The sequence below is a fragment of the Acyrthosiphon pisum genome, chromosome X (assembly GCF_005508785.2).
Source record: "Acyrthosiphon pisum isolate AL4f chromosome X, pea_aphid_22Mar2018_4r6ur, whole genome shotgun sequence".
Taxonomy (NCBI): domain Eukaryota; kingdom Metazoa; phylum Arthropoda; class Insecta; order Hemiptera; family Aphididae; genus Acyrthosiphon; species Acyrthosiphon pisum.
The window spans coordinates 88,369,628-88,391,683 of record NC_042493.1 but is presented as its reverse complement, the minus strand read 5'-3'; the positions used below and the strand labels follow the sequence as shown (position 1 = coordinate 88,391,683).

The following is a 22,056-nucleotide window of genomic DNA, read 5'->3' as shown; positions in this document are numbered from 1 at the left end:
ACAAAACTCTGTGGGGCTGGACACGAATTAGTACCTCACTTGCACCCCCCCCCCCCCCGTATGATATACCAATAACTTTTGAAGGAGTGGAGATCTAACGACCGGACGAATAACACTATGAAGCACTAACGATTAACGAAACATAAACGAATAAAACATTTTTGGAACCAAAATTCGAAATCTACATTAGCACGTCCTTAGCACCCCTCTGTAGGAAATTCAAATACAATTTTAAGGGATGGACCACTAACGATGGCATGAAAAGCACTAACGTGCACAAAAGAATAAAATTTGTTTGGGCCCGAAATTCGAAATGGGGGGTGCAGGCATATCCCCGCCCAAGTAACACGTGGATGTTAATAAGATAATACGCGGTACCCCCCTGTACGAAATGCGAATAACTTTGGAACGGATAAAGCACTAACGACGGGATAAAAAGCACTAACGTGCACTAACGAAGCACAAACGAATAAAATTTGATTGGACCCAAAATTCGAAATGGGGGGTGCAGGCATGTCCCCGGCACCCCCCTGTACGAAATGCGAATAACTTTGGAAGGGATGAAGCACTAACGACGGGATAAAAAGCACTAACATGCACTAACGATGCACAAACGATCGCCCCGGGTTTGGACCCGAAATTCGAAATGGGGGGTGCCGGGGACATGGACCTAAAAAAATTGTGGAACTGCGCATCCTTGCGTGATTTAGAAATTAAGCAGTTGCTTCGATCGTGAGTATCTGTAATGCCACATTTAAAATTTGACAAATGAAATCTTATTAAAATACCTAGAATTAATAATATTTTACATATCCCCAGATTTACTAGTCTAGTCGTACAAATAATATAATGATTAAAATAGTTTAGTAATAACCTAAAAATAAACACAAATAATATTATTAATATTAAATTCAACATTGATTTTATAATTTTTTGGTTTTCGAACTTTCAAACATAAATCCGGCGAGTCTGACGAAAAACAAAACAGCTTATTTCATTTTCCGCATAGGACGCATCGTATTGAGACGAAACACAGATGATCAGAATATAAATCGTCGGACTTGCTGAGTTTACGTAATGTGTCAATGAAAATATAAATATTATGACACGGCTTAACCTTTCATCATACCTGGTTGGTTGTACACACGTTTATATTATAAACCATTTTTGTATATCTATATAAACTCCATTGAACAATTATAACACTAATTACAATGTCGTTACTAATTACCATAAAGCAATCACTATAATTAACCGTTGTATAATCACAACTCCTAATATTTTGGAAAACAATATGTTAAACCACATTTTTACACATAATGTTACGAACAATTAAAATACTTCATTACTCTTGGGTTAGGTTAGGTTAGGTTTTTATCTACTGCACATTTTAATTTGGTAATTATGCACATTAGCGTCAACCTTGCAGGTATACAACAGATGGACTTAAATCCAATCTGTTTCAGCCGTTTCCCAACAATTAAGCACCAAATTACTTATAATATGCGAGTATTGTGTTTATATATTAAATATAATAAATTGGTTTTCGTCGATTGCAGGATCACGAACACAAAGATACGAAACTTTATGCATCGCAATAACATGAAAAACGTAGTAGAATTAAAAGACTACTACTTCGCAAATATGTTCAACATAACGCGAAGTTTGAAAACCGTGCCCATCGTGTGGGAAGAAATATTTAACGAGAATATCCACCTCGATCCCAACGCCGTGGTGCATGTGTGGAAGGATTCTCGTGATTATTCGATCTTGTCGAGGGCAAGTATTTATATTTTATTATGTATACTAGGTGATTCATTTAACATTGGACACTCATTATTCAAAAAGAAAGTATTAATGTTTTTCCACTTACCTGCTTTTTTTTTATTTCTTTTGAATCACAACACATGGTCAAAATTTGAACTTTAAATGCTTATTAAAAAGAATTGTGCATTTTTTTAAAAATATTTTTCAACTGCTAATGTAGTAATATATCAGTAGCCTTGTATTAATTTTTCACTTTTTTTGACACCTACAAATACCTAAAATTTTATTGATATTTATGGAAAAAAAACTAAAAAATTTAAATTTAAAATTGTCCGTAAACAGCTCAAACCGAGCCAAAATATTTTGAAAATTGTATGGTGTATAGAAAATGAAAATATAATTATTCAGTAATATCGTCATGTATCTATAGTTATTTGTTTTTGAATTAAAACAAAATAACAAAATCGCTACACAAGAAATCTATAGGTAGTGATTATCCTGCAATGTTGTAAAAATATGAACTTCTAAAAAAAAATTTTAGATTTAAAAAGAAAATTATTTATGAATTTCTAACTCAAAATAATTTGCATGTTTTCGTTATTTTTACGTATTTTGTCATGATGTTAACTATAAATGCTTATAAAAAAAAATTGTGTCTATAGATTTTTCGTATTTTTCAAATATCATTGTACAACCCCACACAGTATTTTAATATTTCCCATTTACGGTAAAAATATTTCCAGGAAAACAATATAATTGTCAGCATATTTGAAAAAATTGCGTAAATAATAAGGAAATATTTTATTTATATATTTTGGCCAAGAAGTTCACATTTGAAAAATATTTTGTAAAAAACATTAACAAAACATGGAAACATTTTAAGTCATTTATTAAGTCAACATTTTTGTGCAACCATATAGTCCAATATTTTGTTATCATGATAATAAAATATTTATACAATATTATTAGTCAAATATTCATTACTTAAGCATTTCAAAATATTCACAATTCTGTGTCAGACTATAATACGTTAGATATACGTAATTCGTACAACTATGAATGTGGCAATGACTGAATGAATCCCATGAGTAACTCTAAATTACAAGGACATACTCGGTCTATGTAAAAAATATGAAATTTTTTCTTTATTTTTTTTTTATCAGTGGCGTGACAAAGGGCGTGATAATTGGTCATTTCTGAGTGTTTTAAGGGGTGGTGGTCAGTAATTGCTACTAAGTAGTTTAAAAGTGTAAGCTATCAGTTCATTTTCGGATATCATAAAATGTTGTCTATGATAAATGTGATGAAATATGATTATTTAAAACCAGGGATTGAAACCATTTCAAATTTTAACGGTTTTCTACATTTTATGGTTTTGATTTAGGTTCTAAGATCGGTTCATCAAATTTTTTGGTTTTAGTTTCGGTTTCAAAAAAGGTTTTTCAAATTTATCAGTATCAAAAATCGTTTTTGTAAATTTTCGGTTTTGGTTTTTGGAACGGTTTTTGATAATTTTTTTTCTATACTGAACTGCAGACCCAATTTATACTATTTATTTACTATTTACTATTTAGGGCTGATAGCCCTAAAATATGTCTGATTTGTATAACTAGTGTAGGTACATACAATATAGCAAATTTACGTTCAGCAGAATTAATTTTGTGTTGTTAACTTTAATATGTTATACCTACTTTTGCATACAACATAATATGTCGAGATGGCAATTGTCACCATATTATGGTTGAGATCATTATTCGATTATATTAATAGGTATTTGATTGTACCTAATTTACAATAACATCACACCATATTACAATATAATAAAACTATTATCATGTGATTAATGCTTATGATATTTTAACAAAATATTAATTTAAATAGATACTAAAAAAAGAGTATTGGACTATTAAAAATATTGTTATTTAAAAAGTTTTACTGTTTTTACATTGCGATTACACGTTATGTAATTGTGCACAGAACAAAATGAACAATACAAATAACAACTGATCTATAATTTTTACCTAATCGTGAATCAGCCTAATCAAACATCACCGTATTATTTCACGTTCGTGAAGGTGGCCCACCTAAGTATAGGTACTTCGATTTTTTAAATCTATGCCATTATTTTGCAAGTTATTTGCAAGTATTTGCACGTCTATTTTTAGAATTTGCAAGTCCAAACTTTCATCGTGAATCTAAAAAATGTACTTAGGTGGGCCAACTTCACGAACGTTATTGTTTCGTACCCGTTGGTATTTTGTAGTAGCCAGTGGGGACGCAAGCATGCGTTATATGACTAGAGACAGTAATGGTCCAATTACTTATAATAAGTAGGTACTTGTAGTGAGTAGGTACAAAAGTTATCATCGATATACGTTGAGGTCGAAAAATATCGAATTTATTAGGTACTTATATAGCTTCTGGTCTTTGTAATTGAAAGTATTATTATGACCAATGCCGCAAACATCTTCAGTGGGGTGATCTGCGCGAACCTTGCCAAATGGGACTTATTAAATACATTTAAAGGCCCAACTTAAATTTACAGTACTTACTGAATTGATCTGAAAAATGTGAGATCCAAGGGCATAAGAATCCTAATTGTTGCGGTATATACCGACTAGGTATAACACATTAACACACAAACAACTCCCAAAACTACACAACTTTTAGGAGTTATATCTTATCAATGGATTAATGAAAAATGAAAATTTAAACGTGATAATTCATAAAAAATAGCCTTGTTAATTTATGAAATTAAAAGAATAGGTTACCATTTTAAAATCAAAAGTTGATAGTGTTTTTCCTAATAAATATAGGGGTGAAAAATATAAAAAAAATTATACAATCCTAGAACAGCGTAAATCTATAATTTTGAAAAAAAAAAATTGAAAAAGTCAATACTTTTTGAGATAATGACTGTCGTACGCTTAGTGAATCACCCTATATTATATAGGTGATATTCGGAACTGATTACGCGATATGATCCATCGTGATAATATTATTATTTATTCGTACATTTTCGTGAGTACCTATAGAAAATCTATACAACTTTCCTAAATGCATTTCCGGTTTCGCCATTGCAGGTAATGAAAAGCGGACATCCGGTGCTGTTTTCCAGTTGCTGGTACGTGAACTACATTAAGTACGGAACGGACTGGTTGAACTTCTACAGATGTGACCCTACCGCTGAGGTCGGCGATGACAGTTTGTTTTTGGGTGGCGAGGCCTGCATGTGGGGCGAGTTCGTGGACGAAACGAATTTATTGCCATACACGTGGCCAAGGACCAGCGCTGTGGCCGAAGTTCTCTGGTCACACACGCTCAACGAGAACGAAGCCAAGCATAGGATCGAGGAACACGTTTGCAGAATGAGGCGGAGAGGAATACCCGCTCAACCAGCAAACGGACCTAGCTATTGTCATTACTAGAACCATTATATAGGCCCGTGTATAACTGTCGTATCTTATTGGATAAAGACTATAATATAATATATTGTAGAGATGAATAGGATATACCGTTAGAAAACATGTATTAGTCAAAATAATTTTTCGTATAAACCAGAGGTATTCAAACTTTTTCATCCCACAGCTCCTTTGCGTCTCAAAAAATGTTGACGGCTCCCAAATTATTAATGACAAAAAAATCAATGTTTATATGAATGTAATTTATATTTTATAATTTTTACTAATTATTTAATTACCATATTCAATATTGCATATATAAAAAAATTATAAATAAGTAGTTATTATAGAAAAAATTGTAATTAATATTTTATGTTTAATCTTGGTAAATATAAATCATTAAAAAAATAAATCAATATTACTTAATACTAAATTTTTAGTGTGATGAGCTTATTTATGCTTCATAATATTATGTTCAAATCGTGGCTCAAATTTGGAAATAGCTATTCTCCTCTCCTTCTCAACGTTCACTTTTGACCGATATTTTGTTTTAATCCTGATCCAACTAAAACTAAACTAACACGAGAAAACTATCACTTTTGTACACGTTTATAGTCAATGGACGGACACAACTCACACCGGTAAATAATATGACATACACACTGATAATTAAACGATGACTGTCGATAGATACAACATGGGCTATCACTATATTGCTATAATTATTAATTATAATAATAACTAGTTGTAATAATTAAGTACTACTACTACAAATAAAACTTCAATTTATCGCTATCGCTATAACATGGAAACGATAACACTCACGTGACAAATTAAAGCTATATTTAGCGAATGATTATTGTAGACAATTCAACGTTTCCCAACCTGTGGTCCAATCATATTTAGATTTATAGATTTTTAGTTTTTTTCTACTAGGGTTTATTAATTAAACTAACCTTTGTTTATTGAAATACAATTTTTTTTAATATAAATATTTTTATTCTGGTTCTTTTTTATCCTGTTTGGATTTTTAAAAAAAAGGTTAGTTAAATTAAAAAACCCTTGTAGAAAGAAAACTAAAATCTAAATAATAAAATAGGATAAAAAAATCAGTTGAATAAAAATTTATATTTGATAAAAAATCGCATACATTTCCCAGACTTCCACACAATCTAAAATATTTTCTATATGAATGTTTTGACCGTTTAAAAATGTAACAACAAAATCCAATAATAAATAATAATTTCGATTTTAATATGAATGGCCATATTATGAATAACCAACTGACTAAACTACAGTCTGGTACTCCCAATATTGTCAAGATTTCGAAAAGTTATCTATGTCACAGAATGATTTCAACGTACCTGAGAATAGGTAATGAAAACGAAGCGTTTTGAAACATAATTGGATATATTAATTATGTTTTGCAAAATATCTATAAATTACGTTAGACAATACGTATACAAGACGATGAACTGACCTTAGTCAATAACTCGAATAAATCGTTAAGTCAGCATAAAAATCATAACTGAAACTACAATTCATAATAATAATAGTAATAATATTATATATTATTATTATTATATTATTTCATTATATATTTATAATGAACATTCAAATATAGAACGCAGACAAAGAGTTCTATCGATAAAAAAGAGACGCAATCATAGATACCGCGGATCAAATCTTTTTTGTATACCTAGACTATTCACTAATAAAAAATAAAAATAAAATAAAATCATAAAGAAAACATTTAAATAACAGAGGCAAATAATTCTGATCTTGAAATTTGAATAATTAGGAAAAATCGATTTAAAATGAAAATAAATAACGTAACATATTTGGTAGACGCATTCGTGATCAATGGGCTAAGCTGTAAGGAAATGATTTCCACATAAAAAATAGTTTAATCATACATTTCGAAGAAAGATATTTATAGTTAAATGGTGATACTATACAAATGGATATAATTTGGTACCTATAATTATAATAGGATAGATAATATAAACTCAAAAACGATCTTGATCACGAACATTGTTCAAATTTAAAGAAAACACTTAATAAAATTATATCTAACGAAAATATTACCATAGCTTCTAAGACTAGGTCAAAATTAAAGGTGACCACAAAAATGCAAGACACGCAAATACAATATATAGATAATAAAACCAACTGAGCGCCTACGAAGTAATAAAAAAATAACTCTAAAACATTAAACAATACATTAGGTAGGTATTAAATAATGATGACGAAGTCGTATATATACCTACAACTTATCTAAGAAACACGGTTATAGCAATTTGTCACTAAATTAAATACGATTGAACGCCATAAATAAGTGATAAAAAATATTAATTCAGACAACAAAATCATCAATAAAGAGTCAGTGCTCCGTTCTCTGTCTTCATAATTCAATTTATTCGGGTACGGGCTATTGTTTTTATAACGGTTTGAGCTCTTTTCGTAATTTCGGCTTCTCTCCTCAGTCCTCTCTATTTCGTGAGTTATCTCAAAAGCCTCTATCAGTATTATTACTGATATATTACTATTTTTTCTGTTATTCGAATTATCCTTAAAACCCACATTTTTTATAGAGTTGCTCAATTGATCGATTTTTGCACTTAGTTCTTATCGACTCGAATATTTACCTACTAGCATTATTTGTTAATTTAAAATATCTGTCTACCTATTCGTTAAAACCTGGTTGGCGTAAAGAATTTATTGACCCACTGGTCACAGTCTTGTGTTATAGGTATAGGTACCTAGATTTTAATACACTTTCCCCGGAATGTGTAAACTATATGCAAAAATTGAACTGCTGAATGTAATAAATTAATGAATACTGCTATCCAACGCGTGAAACAACGCAAAGACCATACAATTATTATTAAACAAATTAGGATAAATATATTCGCAATAACAAACCCGCAACCCACGTTAGATACCTACCTATTGTTAAAAATATACAACAATAAAAACAATAAGATTCGAATATAGAATTTAAAAATTAATTATAACCCCCCGGGCCTTATAAAAATATACTTCCCGTGTAATTAGTAATTACAAACTTAAGCATAACACAAAAAATAATATTATACCAAAAATGTAGGTAAGTACACCTGTGAAACAAATAATTTTAACATTCAAAATCAGGGCTTAAATCAAAAATAATAATACCTACCGTTTACCGTTATATAGATATTAAACGTTATGATCGAATGAGTTTAACGTTATATACAATTTAAACGTTATTCAACTTAAGCGTTTAAACGTTTTAAAAATTTAAGCGTTATGAAGCGTTTAGCGTTATCTGATGGATAGGTATAGCTTGTTTCCCACACAAAACAGAGTAATTGAAAAATATAATATTACAAAAATAACCATAATATATATTTTACTGATACCTAGTTATAATTTTGTAACTATTTTTTTTTCAGGCAATTATAATATGTTTCAATCGTTTATCGTTTACCGATATGTTATCCGTTATCGATTTCAATACTTTTTTGATAAGTTTAACGTTAGGTATACCATTGATTATACATAGTGTATTATACTACCTATATGTAAGATCAATGGTTACCTATACTCATAACGTTATAAAAACGTTTTGAAGCCCTGTTCAAAATGAAAAGGATCTTACCAATATTTTGGACTAACATAAAATCGCTAATTGAAGAAAAAAAGGTGGGTAAATGGACGACGCTCTGCTGTACAGTATGTTACAAGTGGATCACTGTAATGGATGGTGTTAAATTTGAATTCAATGATATAATATCATTGTATTAGAAAAACTAGGTATTCTGAACGAAAACGGTCAGTCAGCCTATGATATTAGGTACCTACTAAGTATACCTATATTTGATAATGTTATTGTGAATTAAGTAATTTAAATAGAACCTATTTATGTGGGACCTTGTTTTAAATTTTTAATCCTTAGCTATAAACGTTGTACATTTTATACATTTTTAACTAAAAATAATTTTTAAATTTTAAATTTGATATATTTTGTCAAAATTCGAACTTTAAATGCTTATAAAAAAAAATTGTGCCTATGTATTTTCAATGTTTTTCAACTGCTGTTGTAACAATATATCATAGGAGCCTTGCATTCAATTTTCACGCTTTTTTCCCAACAAATACATTTTTATTGATATTTATAGAAAAAAAAACTTAAAAATTTGAAAACTGACAATATCCGTGAACAGCTCAAAAAGAGTCAAAATTTTATGGTGTATAGAAAATGAAAATATGAAAATTCAGTGAAATTTTCATGTATCTCAGTTATTCGTTTTTGAATTACAATGAAAAAACAAAATTGGCTACGTGAGAAATGGAGTGAATATCCAATCTTGTAAAAATATGAAATTCAAACGCTCATAAAAATGTAATTTGATTTGCTTGAAGACATTTTTTTTTTGATAAAGATAGACAAACTTATGAATGATCTTGTATTACATTTTCAAATCTTAGATTTAAAAAGAAAAATTTAAATGAATTTCTAACTCAAAATAATTTGCAAATTGTTGTCATTTTTAAGTATTTTGTCAATATTTGAACTTTAGATGCTTATAAATAAAAATTGTGATTATGGATTTTTAATTTTTTTCATCTGCCTTTGAAACAATATACTAGGAGCCTTCTCTTAAATTTTCAAGCTTTTTTAACCAACAAATAAAATTTTATTGATATTTATAGAAAAAAATGGAAACTGAAAATAAGTCAAAATATTTGGAAATGTTATGGTGTATAGAAAATGCTTATATAAACATTCAGTCAAAATTGCATGTACCAAGGGTCATTTGTTTAAGAGTTGCATCAAAAACCAAAATCAATTTTATCAAAAACAGATTTTGCGTAAAAATTCCGGTTTTTCCTTAATTTTTCTTTAGTTTTTCACAGCGCTTTTGAAAACTACTGGGAAATTTTTACTTTTGACCCCCCAAAGTACCAACTAGATTCATTTCCCTATCAGAAATGATATTATTGAAGAAAATCTAAGCATTTTTACTGTCTTAAAAGGTGATGACAGACACAAAAAAAAAATAAAAAATAAAAAATAAATAATAAGTAAAAAAAAAACACATATTATCATTGTAAAATCAATACATTTACAGGGGCGCCATTTCAGTTTTTTTTTAATGTGTGCAAACAATTAAAGAGGCCAATTTTTTCCCACCTCCAGGCCAATCGTTAAAAAAACGTTTCTAGTGTTTTCAGTTTTTTATTACAGTATCAAAAACATAATTTTATAGTTAACACATTACATTTTACCGTTCATACATTCTGTGTATATACTGTATAGTGTACAAACCTTGGTGCTATTAACACCAGTAGTTCAGTTCAAATAACCAATACCTACTGTGGTTGAATTTGTTTATACTTTTTTAATCAAAAGTACAATCAAAGTATATTTATTGATGTCTTATAAAATATCTTATAGGGCGTTCAGATCTTTCTGCATAGCAATGGAAATTTTTGAGTATCACCTTTTTCATGCCAAGCGAATTTTCTATGGAGGTAATATTTTGTGACTATGTTGTTTTTATTTAAATTTGTTCCTAACTTTTATATAATACCTATATGCGTCATAATAAACTATATTTCTAAGTTCATATATTATATGTTTTCACATCTAGGTACTGAGGGTCGCTTGAGACACACAAGGTTTTTTTTCTTTACTTATTGAGCGTATTTTTAATGCATATTTCTGAATTTTCTAAGGCATATTTCAATGCATATTTTGCCAAAAATTACATATTGTACAATATTTCAACTGGATGAAAATAAAATTTTTTAAATGCTATGTTCTGCACAAAAATGTTCAAGTCTTTTAACTCTAATATTATACTGCAATACTTAGATAAATTATTGGTTAGGATAAAGAAGAACCATTGAAAACCGTAAGTTATAATATGCTGCCATGCACATGATACTACCCCAGAAATACGTCTTATTGATGATTAGATAACTAACTAGGTAGTGGGTACGGACTTCATAGATAATAGATTTTCATAAATTCTAGACCATCTTGTTGGAATGATTCACTTAATTTTATTTCCTCAAAATGAGTCACCTCATACTAATAAAAATTGGAGCTTATGGCCAAGTGGTCTTGGCATAGTTGTATGTTAGTACACCAAGAGCGAATAATACCGAGTGGTCATAACAAACATATTTATATTGCTTTTCTTATAATTTAAAATTCTAATGGAAGATTATAGGGTACGAGAGCAGAAATAGAACGTCAATGTGATGGGGATTTAATTGATAAGGCACCAATTACAGTAACCCTTCTTCAATATTAAAATAGGTAAAAAAAATATATTATAGACAAATTAATAATTTTTATCTTATAGTAACAATTTCATATATTCATAGGTCTTCTGTATGATTTAAGCTTATCATGTTCATATAGTTGGTGGATTTTTTCATACATAAATCTGAAGAAAAATAACATATTATCGTAATTTTGGGGTGGCTCATTTGCTTCTATATCTGTTTCTGTGAATTCAACTAGCAGCTGATGTATAGCTTCAATAGTAGCTAAAAACCACCTAGGGCTGCCCTTTTGATGTCTCCAAAATTGAGATAATCTTATTTGCAGTTTTATACACGGAAGTTCTGAAAACAAATTTAATAAATAAGTGCTTGTGTTATATATTACATAATAACAAAAATATTACATAATTAAGATACGAGTATCAAACCTGATATTATTGGATCCTTCAGAATTCCATTACTCTGATTCCAAGTACTATCAATAAACAATGCATGTGTCATGAACTTGCGGGAAGTATCTTTTTTGTTACATACTTGATTATCCTCTTGTCTGTAAAATATGTGTTACATAAATGTATGAAAAATTAAGTATTAATTTAATTTAAATAAATTATTTAATAAAGAAAATTATTATTAATATACAATTAATAATAATTTTCTTAGCCATGCATGTATTGATTTTATAATGTGTTTTTTTTTATATTATTATTATTTTTTTTTTTTTTTGTGTCTGTCACCACCGTTTTGGGCAGTAAAACTGCATTGATTTTATTCAACAGTATTTTCTTTAATGGAAAAGTGAATCTAGTTGGTCCATTCAGGAGGACAAAATTTAAAACTTTCAATAGTTTTTAAAAGCACTGGGAAAAATAACATACAAATTAAGGAAAAACGAGAATTTTTACGCAAAATCGGTTTTTGGTGAAATGGTCCAATTTATTTTAGTTAATAAATTATAAAATGTTCAATTTTCATAGCTAGAGATTTAAAATTTAAAGCAAGGATTCACATTAATAATTCAGACTGTAACCAAAAACCATAAAAAAATCTATATAAAGTTATTTTTTTACAGACACTTTAAGTTCAAATTTTGATGAAATTACATGATGAAACCAAGAATACGTTTTAGTTATTTTGTTGTTATCTAAAAATTATTCTTGAGTATATGAAACTTTTAGAGTATATAATTATACTTTATAGACACAATGATTTTTTTTAAATTTAATTTTTTTGGCAAAACTACCTAACCTATTGTTGTACTAAGTAATGCCTATTAGTAGAATATATTACTTTAATCACAATAAGATTATCAAATGTACTTAGTGATATCATAGACAGACTGTCTTTGCTCAGAATCGTCTTTTTTTTGTTTTTGATACAATAATTTTGGATTAGCCGAGCGACACAATCTTACCCGATTTTTTATTTATTGTATCCAGTGTACAGATTATTAAATTAGTTTAAATAATAACAATAATAATAATAAAAGAAGCTAGACATTTTACAAACTGATTGAGTATGAAGAAAGTTCTAGAGGACCGGTCTTTATGCACTGATTGTGTTGTGTTACAGGTATTATGCACTGAACATAATGTTTTAATATACATTAGAAAACACAATTAATTAATATATTAATTGTGTACTGTTTTTATAAAGATTTCAGAGAAACTATTGTATACTTATATCTTATTTAAGTTTAATTATAATATTTTTTTATATTTTACTTTACATGTTTATGATATATTTTTGCTATAATTTCAATAATATCCACGATAGAATTACTTCCACAATGTGTTCAACAACAATACCATATTATATCAGATCACAGATTTTCTGTCTACTAGTAAAAGTCCTATAATTATATGGGTTGTTCATTTTAATAATGATAAAATAATTTGTTCCCATAATTAAATATGGTAAACATAAAGTTAAAAACAAATAGTGTAAATAAATGAACAATTTAAATACTTTTTATTTGAAGAATAGAAGTCTTGTAGGGTTACAGCAGATTTTCCTGGATAAACAAGGATAACCTGAAATAAAATATGGCAAAATTATTAAAATATTCAATATGCATACAAATTTATAATAAAAATGATAACAGTAATAGTTTCCACACATTCAAATTAAATCCATTTTCAGTAAGTTGAATTAATATTATAAAATTACAACAAAATAACTAAAATCGTTATTCTTGGTTATTTAATATGTAATATTCTCCAAATTTGAACATAAAATAACATAAAAAAATAACTGTGATTTATATTTTTGAGATTTTTTGGTAACGGAATAACCTACTTACGTGGTTACGTTGTAAGTTTTCAATATTTAGCTATAAAAGTTCAGGAGTCCTGTATTCAATTTTGAAATTTTTTGGCCCTACAAATATTTTATTGATATTTATAGAAAAAAACGAGGAAAAAAACTAATACAATTTAAATTTGAGATTGTCTGAAAATTTTATCAAGTATAGGAATTGATAAAATAAACATATCATATAAATCTCAAGTGCCTACAGTTATTAGTTTTTGAATTACAACAAAATAAGAAAATCGCTTCATGAAAAATCTAGTGAACATCCAATCTTGTAAAAATATGAACTTCAAGTGATCATAAAAATTTAATTTGAATTTCAGGTAGATTTTTTTTTCTTATAAAATTAGACAAACTTATGAGGAATGTTGTATTACATTTTTAAATATTAGATTTGAAAAGAAAAAATTTTATGAATTTTTCTGTATTTTTTCAAGATTTGAACTTTAAATGCTTATAAAAAAAACTGTGACTAAGGATTTTTAATATTTTTCAAATGTCATTGTAACAATATAGTGAGAGCCCTGTATTCAATTTTCAAGCTTTTTCACCCAACTAATAAATTTTATTGACAACCATAGAAAAAAAACTAAAAAAACTGAAAATTGATAATGTCCGTAAACAGCTCAAAACAAGTCAAAATATTTTGAATATTTTATGATGTATAGCAAATGCTAATATAAATGTTCAGTGAAAATGTTATATATCTACGGTCATTGTTTTTAGAGTTATGAGTAAAACCTACCCAATGCACCAACTATATTCACTTTTCCATCGAACAAAATACTGAATTTGAAAATCAAAGCATTATTTAGACTATTATCGTGTTCACAGACACAAAAAAAAAAAAATAAAAAAATATATACCATTTTAAAATCAGTACACTTATCGCTCCGCTCAGAATCTAAAATGTAAAAACAAGCACTTTCCTGCAAAGTCCATGAAATATGCAAAATATGCACATTCAAATTTTAGATTTGATACCTAGGTACCACGGCATTGTGAAATTAATTTATTTTGCATTCTGCTACATTTTACAATAAATAAAAGAAGTAGGTATGCAAATGCTATAAGTCCCAAACCCTGATCATAATATGAGATCTAAAACGATGGATGTCAATAAATGCATTCAGAGGTGGTGAAAATATCTAATGTTCTCAAACTGATAATGTTAATTGTATTTATGTTTTCCAAATAATAAAAACGCTACATCACAGATTACGTTTTTCCCTATGTGTTGTGGAATTTTAGTAATTCTACTATAAATACAGTAGGAGTAAATATTTTCCGATATTTTCCATGAAAAATAGTTTTTGCTATGTTGTACATTAGTAAGAAGAGAACACTAAAATGAGTCCACGTCCTCTTAAAAATTGTAAGCCTTGACGCAATAAGACAATTGGATATGATTAATTATGGTTTTGATGTTCATAGTCCCATATTGGTACTCGATAATAAGACATCACATATTTTACTTATGCTACACAATGAGTGATTAGATATTGATAAAAGTTACCTTGTCGTCTTCAGTGTACCTTGGCATGTCAGGGTAAATGTAAATAGTGACATCCTTCGGCGCTAAGAGAGCAGCATGTATCGCAGTGCTTTTGCCTGCTATCTCTCTACTGTGCTTGATAATGTCGATTTTGAACGGCAACTATAAACAATTTGCGAATAAATACTACAGTTTACACGTAACGGTAAGGTTTATGAGCTACCTTAAGCGTGGGAATTTTATTTTCGATGTCGGCATTTAAAGTGTAACATGTGTAGCAAAAGTATTTCCTGGACTTCGAACACTTGCGGCACGGTTGCCTTTCGTTTATGTTGAACAGTGTTTGCCAGTCGTTGGAGATCTCCATGCCCTCGAACGGATTCATGTTCACGGCGTTATAATATTATAGTGATTTACGAAGTTACCGTGAAGATAAGTCGAAGTACCGTCGTACCGATATGAAATATTGAAATACGAATAACGAAACGGAGTTTTTTTAAAAATTTTAATTGCTCATAATAATATTATACATTAATGATTAATTACCTCTAATATCTATTATCACAATTATTAGATAGTTGAAACGAAAAGAAAACTTATTACATAACAATTAATAATATTATTATTGTGAGCTTATCAATTATTGCATACGGACCGTGATAACAAATTGCCAATATTATGATGTCTCGAAAATATGCCAAATGGTAATTTTAAAATCAAATTCATTCACGAAAGTCAATAAGGTTCATTTAGTTTTGCAAACCCTTTTTTTTTCCGTGGACATTTCAGAACGAACTCATGAAAAAAAAATTATATGTCCCGTTTTTTTTCCCACCACGAGACATCAATCACGGGCGTTGCACGTTTTAAGCAACCGGGCATACAACACTTTGGGCACGTCTGTCCAAAACGTCAATAACAACGTTGATAACAAACGAGTTCCCCGACTGCGGTTTGAACTTTATATAATTAAAAATCCATACCTTAGTGGCTTAGTATAATATTTGGCTCCGTTAGCTTTTATGGTAATTAAACTGACAATGGACGGAGATGGACGTTTGTGCTTAATATATCATTTGAATTAATCACGTTCAATCGACGAGGAATTGTTTTAACACCAGCAGGTATTTGTTTTTATTTTTATTTAATTCAATTTCATATACATATGAAATACTGGGCCCCACTGAGAAAACTCGTATGTAGAATATAAATTATATAACATGTCAAATATTTTGTGTTCGATTAATTTTCGATATAAACTCAAGTAACTTAGTAGTATACATAATATATCATATTATTATTATGTACCAAAGGAATTGGTAAAATAATAACATAAATGTACATACTCGTATCTCTATTTTATGTATTTATTTTACATTTTACACATACGCTGATCAATTTAAATGCGAGTTTTTTGTGAATTACATTTCTTATATCATTAATTTATAGCATTTGGCTGGATTCCAAGAAAATAATTGTTCAGCATAACTAAAATATTGAAATATATTTTTAGTTTGTTTGCCTCCTGATTGTTCAACCGTCCTTATATGTCTTTGAAATTCATGATTTTACAGGAACGATGAAGAAATTTATCATATCTCTACTGCTCTTCCATATAATACTGCCATTGAGTTTACTAATATGTGAGTATAATATTCAGTTAAAATTATATGCATTATTTGTAGTTATACCTAAATAATTTTAAGTTTTTTTTTGTCTTTAGAGTTTTATTAGATGTTATTAAATTCAAATGATATTTATTAAACATTTCAAATTACATTTATCATCTATCTAGCAATATTAGTTTTTGAAATAAATATTTTTAATTATCTAATATCACACTAAAAATACTCAAACATATTCAAAATAATTAGGTACAATATAATCTTTGAAATGAAAATCAAAGACAAGATTAATTTACCAACATATTTTATTTTTTGTTAATACGTATTATAATATTCATGATATTTAACAGAGGTGGTGTTAAAACTTTTTCATTCCTTGTCATTTGGCTTAATTTTGTCGTACAAAATGTATGATAAAGCCATGAAAGTATATTTACCGTGATCTGAGAATAGTCAATAATTCATATCTCCCCTCCATTTTAAAGAATATGAGCACATCACTAACCACGACTCCCCTAACAATTACTTTCTACATCCCTTTGAGCCGCGACACATAGTTATTGAATACCTTCGCTAAATAAAAATAGTATAATATAGTGTTAGTTGGTAGTAGAGATGTTTCGGGTACCCGGCAATTACTCCATGGCCGGGTACTCTATATCATATTTAAGACTCGGCTCTTACTCGGTACCCGGCGTAATACCTACATTTTTACCCGGCCACTACTCGGTACCCGGCGAAATACTACATTTTTACTCTATATCCTATGGAAAAAGCTGATAATCTATTTATAAATATATGTATACCTATAATTAATATAATGGAAAAATCTAAAATTCTAGGTTAATGAATTATAATTTATTTTGGTACATATTGGAATAACTGAACCGATTTACAATAGCCAGTTGATTATAAACAAATCATGTTTTTCTTCTATGAATTACAAAATAAATTTTGTGTTTACTGTTAAATACTTAAATTATATTATTAAGAATTTCTCAATCAGTAATTGTTAGTTGATACTTTAATTCTAGTATAAGTAGTGTTCAAAATTTTTACTCTGCCAAAATTCAATACCCGGTTAGTACTATAAATTTTACTCGGCCAATACTCGGTACCCGGCTTAATACCAGATTTTCTACTTAGAACATCTCTAGTTGGTAGTATTATTATTTATTTATATCAGTGTTCATATAGTTTAGTTTATGTGTGTATTTACCAATGGTTAAAGAATTAAGATAAATCAATTTTTGGGGGCTACCTATTTTTGATTTAAGAGGCACTAATAGTTTTTTAGGTACTTTTCTATTATCCCTACTACCGCTTGATGCCGTGACTACCCCGACTCTCAATTCTGTTATCTCGACTACCACGACGGTGCCGCAATTAACGGACTACAGTTCGCTAAATTACCTGTTGCCGACAGTTGTATTATTTAAAAATAATTATGAATCTGTGGAATTTACCAAACAGCGAAAAAGATGCTCTCGAATTTTTGTCAATAAAAGGGTTTACTTCCAACACACCATGATTGCAAAAATGGTCATAAAAAAACTGTACATCGGAAAAAATGAAATTTTTTGGAAATACAACGTCAAGACATGTCAGCATAAAACTAATATGCGTATGGGTAATTGGTTTGAAAATAGTCGTCTGCCTTTTTTAACCATACTCCGGTTTATATATTGTTGGAGTGAAGAATTAACCTTTGTTAATTTTTGTAAAAGATATTTGGAAATGAACCATTGTACGGTAGTTGATTAGAATATTTGCATGCGTGAGGTGTGCACAATAACAATTAGTCGAAATCAGAGTCGCGGTAGTAGGGATAACAGAAAAGTACCAGTTTTTATTAGAGATTAGATTTATAATTATAAAATTGCCTTAATTAAGAAAATTGTTATTATAAACTTATCACTAGTACAAAATTCAAAATAATTTAATAATACAGTGAAACCTAAATTACCTTATACCCCTCTTAACTGATAAAATTATAAGGTTCCTGCGTAAAAACTATAACATTTAACATATTTTAACCTGTCAATAAATTCTTTCTATTACGGACTTGGACAGTAATATTTCTCCCCAGTGGCATGTTAACATATAATATTTAGTTCAAACTCAAATATAATTGGTCTTAAAATAGTTCATACATACTCCTATGTTTAGATAGCATACTGTGTTCAAACAATCTTATTTAAACCAGAAATTAACATGACTATACACTGTTGAAAATAAGAAACAAAAACGGCCAGTTTTGTCAGCGGTAGTCAGGTAACGCTTATTTGTTCCCCCACCCCCAAGAAGTTATCAATCTTTATACCTGCCGCGTAGTATTGCCACACACAGGATCACAAGTTGCCCGCTTTTTTCATTTTTTTTTTGAACAGAATGTATGTATATAAACGCCTATAAGACTATAAGAAGTATAATGCAATATTTTGCCAATGCATATAAAATAATAAATACAGTAATATATATATATACTTCTTGTAAATTTCAATACAATATTTGCATTACATATTGTGTACCCATACATTTTATTATAAAAAATGTCTAGTGTAGACACCTCGTCGTGGTCATGCCGAAAAGTGACCAAGTGAACATTTTTAAGATTTTATTTTTAAATTTGAGATTTGTAATACTCTATAATTATTTATTTCACTTGGTCAATTTTTGTATGTTTAAATCACAGAATAGTTTTCAACGTGCAAAAAGTGACTAAGTGAAAAACACAAAAATTATAGAGTTATACAAATTTCAAATTCCTAAACAAAATTTTAAACATTTTTACTTAGTCACTTTTTTGCGTGGAAATGGCGTCCTGTCTTTAATGGACACTATTGATGGTTCCATGAGTGTCCGTAATGGGCTAGATTCACTGTAATATTATGCTTATTCTGAATCTAGATACTTATACATTTGAACAATGCCTTGCATTTTTACATCTAACAGATATACATATTACTTTATATTATTAGATAGGAATTAGTTGTCATCAAATTATCTATATTAAATACCTAACAATATGTACAAATTGTATTTGGTCAAGACCTGTTTACTATTACTAGTTATTACTCTATAGTCATTAGTTTTTATTTAAATTGTTTACTGTTAAAAATATATTTCAAGTTAGATAGTGTATAATTTAATTCATTCTAAAATTGTATGAACTATGACCATACTAGACTGCATACCTAGTTGAATAGCTATTAGGTATTACTATAATTTTCATGTAACAATAAGATAATATGATCAATAATTTTAATTAATGGTACTTAATTTAAACATCAACACATTGATAAGAATCTGAATGTGTGTACAATTTCTAAATTTCATTGCACTATTTGTTATATCCAATAGATAAGTACATAATTATTGTTTATTTTATATGCAGACTTTATCTTAGAATTATGTATATTAAATATTTAACATAAAATTTAATATTTACAAATTATATATTATTAGGACCTTTTTATATTTTTAGTCGTTACTTATGCTATGTTATTTTACTTTTTCACGGTTTCAAATTTAATTTAATTTATACTTCAATTCATTCTCAAACTGTGTGTTCCTTGAACATTATTTTGACCAATCTCTATATGGCTATACTTGAATAGGTATTGGGTATGACTATTTACTTGTATAGAACATCAAGAGAATATGATTCATAATATTTAATTGATACTAATTTAATCCACAGATACATTATTAATAGCACCTAATAAAACATAAATAATGATAGATACCATGTTTTGTATGCAATGAAATAATAATTACCTAATATAAGTATTATTATAATATTTGAAAATATAAAAACATATAATAAACCAAAATGTTTTCATATAGGCTTACGAAAGTATTAAACATTATATATTTATACTATTTTATGATCATCTTTTTTTCTGTAGTTATTAGTATTTGTGGTTTTTGTTTTAATATTGACAGTGCATATAATCTTAGATGCTGAATGCCGTAACTAGAGGGAAGGTCCAAGGGTTTTGACCCTTCTCGTTATTGTTTAATAGTAGAACAATTTTAGTAGTGTATATTGTTTATTGACTACTGTATTTACTACTGTAATTTTATATTTTATATGATGCTGTTTTAACAAGAATTAAGAGTATTTTTATATTTTGAACGTAAAAATGATGAGTGTCCAGATTTTATATTGGACCAAAATTAGTTTTCATTTATGGCCTTGTACATGCTTACTATTTTTGTACCATAATATTTTAATGAATTATATGCAAAGGTGGGCAAGTTAATGAAAATAATTAACTCAAGTTAAGTTAAGTTAAGAGGACACAAGATCGATAAGTTAAAAGTTAACACTTAACAATTTATATATTTAACTCGATAAGTTAAAATTTAATATAGAAAAAATATTAACTTAACTCAGTTTAATAAAGTTAATCTATTTAATTATGTAAATTTTAGTTATAATTCTTTATAATTAATTTTTATCATTAACACCACTTACAAAAACATTTTTAGAAGTATCATTATTTTATTGAAGAAATAAATAAAAATAGTCAAATTAATTGAAACTTTAAATCTCAAAATATGTAACTATCACTTCTATCCAGTTTCAAATTTCTAAGTTACAGTGTTTTGTAACCATTTGAAATTAATAGAAAACTTTCCAAATCCCTGATTATTTAACAGAAATTGATCAAGTTCTACTTGACAATTCCTTTTTAAATAATCTATATGGCAACATTGTACTTAATATTAAGATTAATCATATTAGTTTTTGTATGAGTGTTGAATTTTTATTTTGAAATTCTAAGTGTCATTTGACAATTATATCCAATCAACATGGTCTATGGTTTGTACTTTTAGGGATTACAGTAAAAGTAAAGGAAAAACAAAACAAAAAAATGGTATTTTTATGCAAAACTGGTTTTTATTAAAATCAATTACATTTTTCTGTTGTAATTTAAAAAAATAATTACTGTAGAAACTTGAAATGAACACCAAATATTTATTTTAGAATTTTCTAAAACTTATATAATTTAAATATTTTGGCTCTTTTTAAATTAAGTTATTTACTTTTAAAATTTTTTATTTTTAACTTTTAAACACAATTTATTATTATTGTTATTATAGATACAATTATTTGTTAATTACAAAAATCTTGACAATTTAATACCAAGATTCATTGTAAGTT

The 22,056-nt window shown here is 28.1% G+C and overlaps 3 protein-coding genes across 5 annotated transcripts in view; 2 read left to right on the top strand and 1 right to left on the bottom strand.

Moving 5' to 3' along the window:
* The first annotated feature begins 349 nt into the window (after window positions 1–349).
* Window positions 350–5,476, top strand: LOC103309570 (beta-hexosaminidase subunit beta-like). Of its 3 annotated transcripts, none has more exons than XM_016804728.2 (3): window positions 350–732; window positions 1,560–1,779; window positions 4,851–5,476. In XM_016804728.2, exons 1-3 carry the CDS (start codon window positions 647–649, stop codon window positions 5,193–5,195), a joined length of 651 nt encoding a protein of 216 aa, XP_016660217.1. In that variant the 5' UTR covers window positions 350–646; the 3' UTR covers window positions 5,196–5,476. The 3 variants fall into 3 exon arrangements, with proteins under 3 accessions (XP_016660217.1, XP_016660218.1, XP_008183510.2); XM_016804729.2 differs by having other exon boundaries at window positions 644–1,132; XM_008185288.3 differs by having other exon boundaries at window positions 644–1,779.
* Window positions 5,477–11,495: 6,019 nt separating this feature from the next.
* Window positions 11,496–15,791, bottom strand: Dtwd1 (DTW domain-containing protein 1). The gene is given in 5 exon segments (NM_001162040.2): window positions 11,496–11,792; window positions 11,879–12,000; window positions 13,419–13,483; window positions 15,280–15,420; window positions 15,482–15,791. Coding segments are annotated over 5 exon segments (747 nt in total). The 5' UTR covers window positions 15,644–15,791; the 3' UTR covers window positions 11,496–11,535.
* Window positions 15,792–17,289: 1,498 nt separating this feature from the next.
* LOC115033045 overlaps window positions 17,290–22,056 on the top strand; it is a 6,442-nt gene continuing 1,675 nt past the window's right edge. The window contains exon 1 of the mRNA XM_029485276.1: window positions 17,290–17,310. Coding sequence (XP_029341136.1) covers window positions 17,290–17,310 — 21 coding nt within the window. The remainder of the gene's footprint in view (window positions 17,311–22,056) is intronic.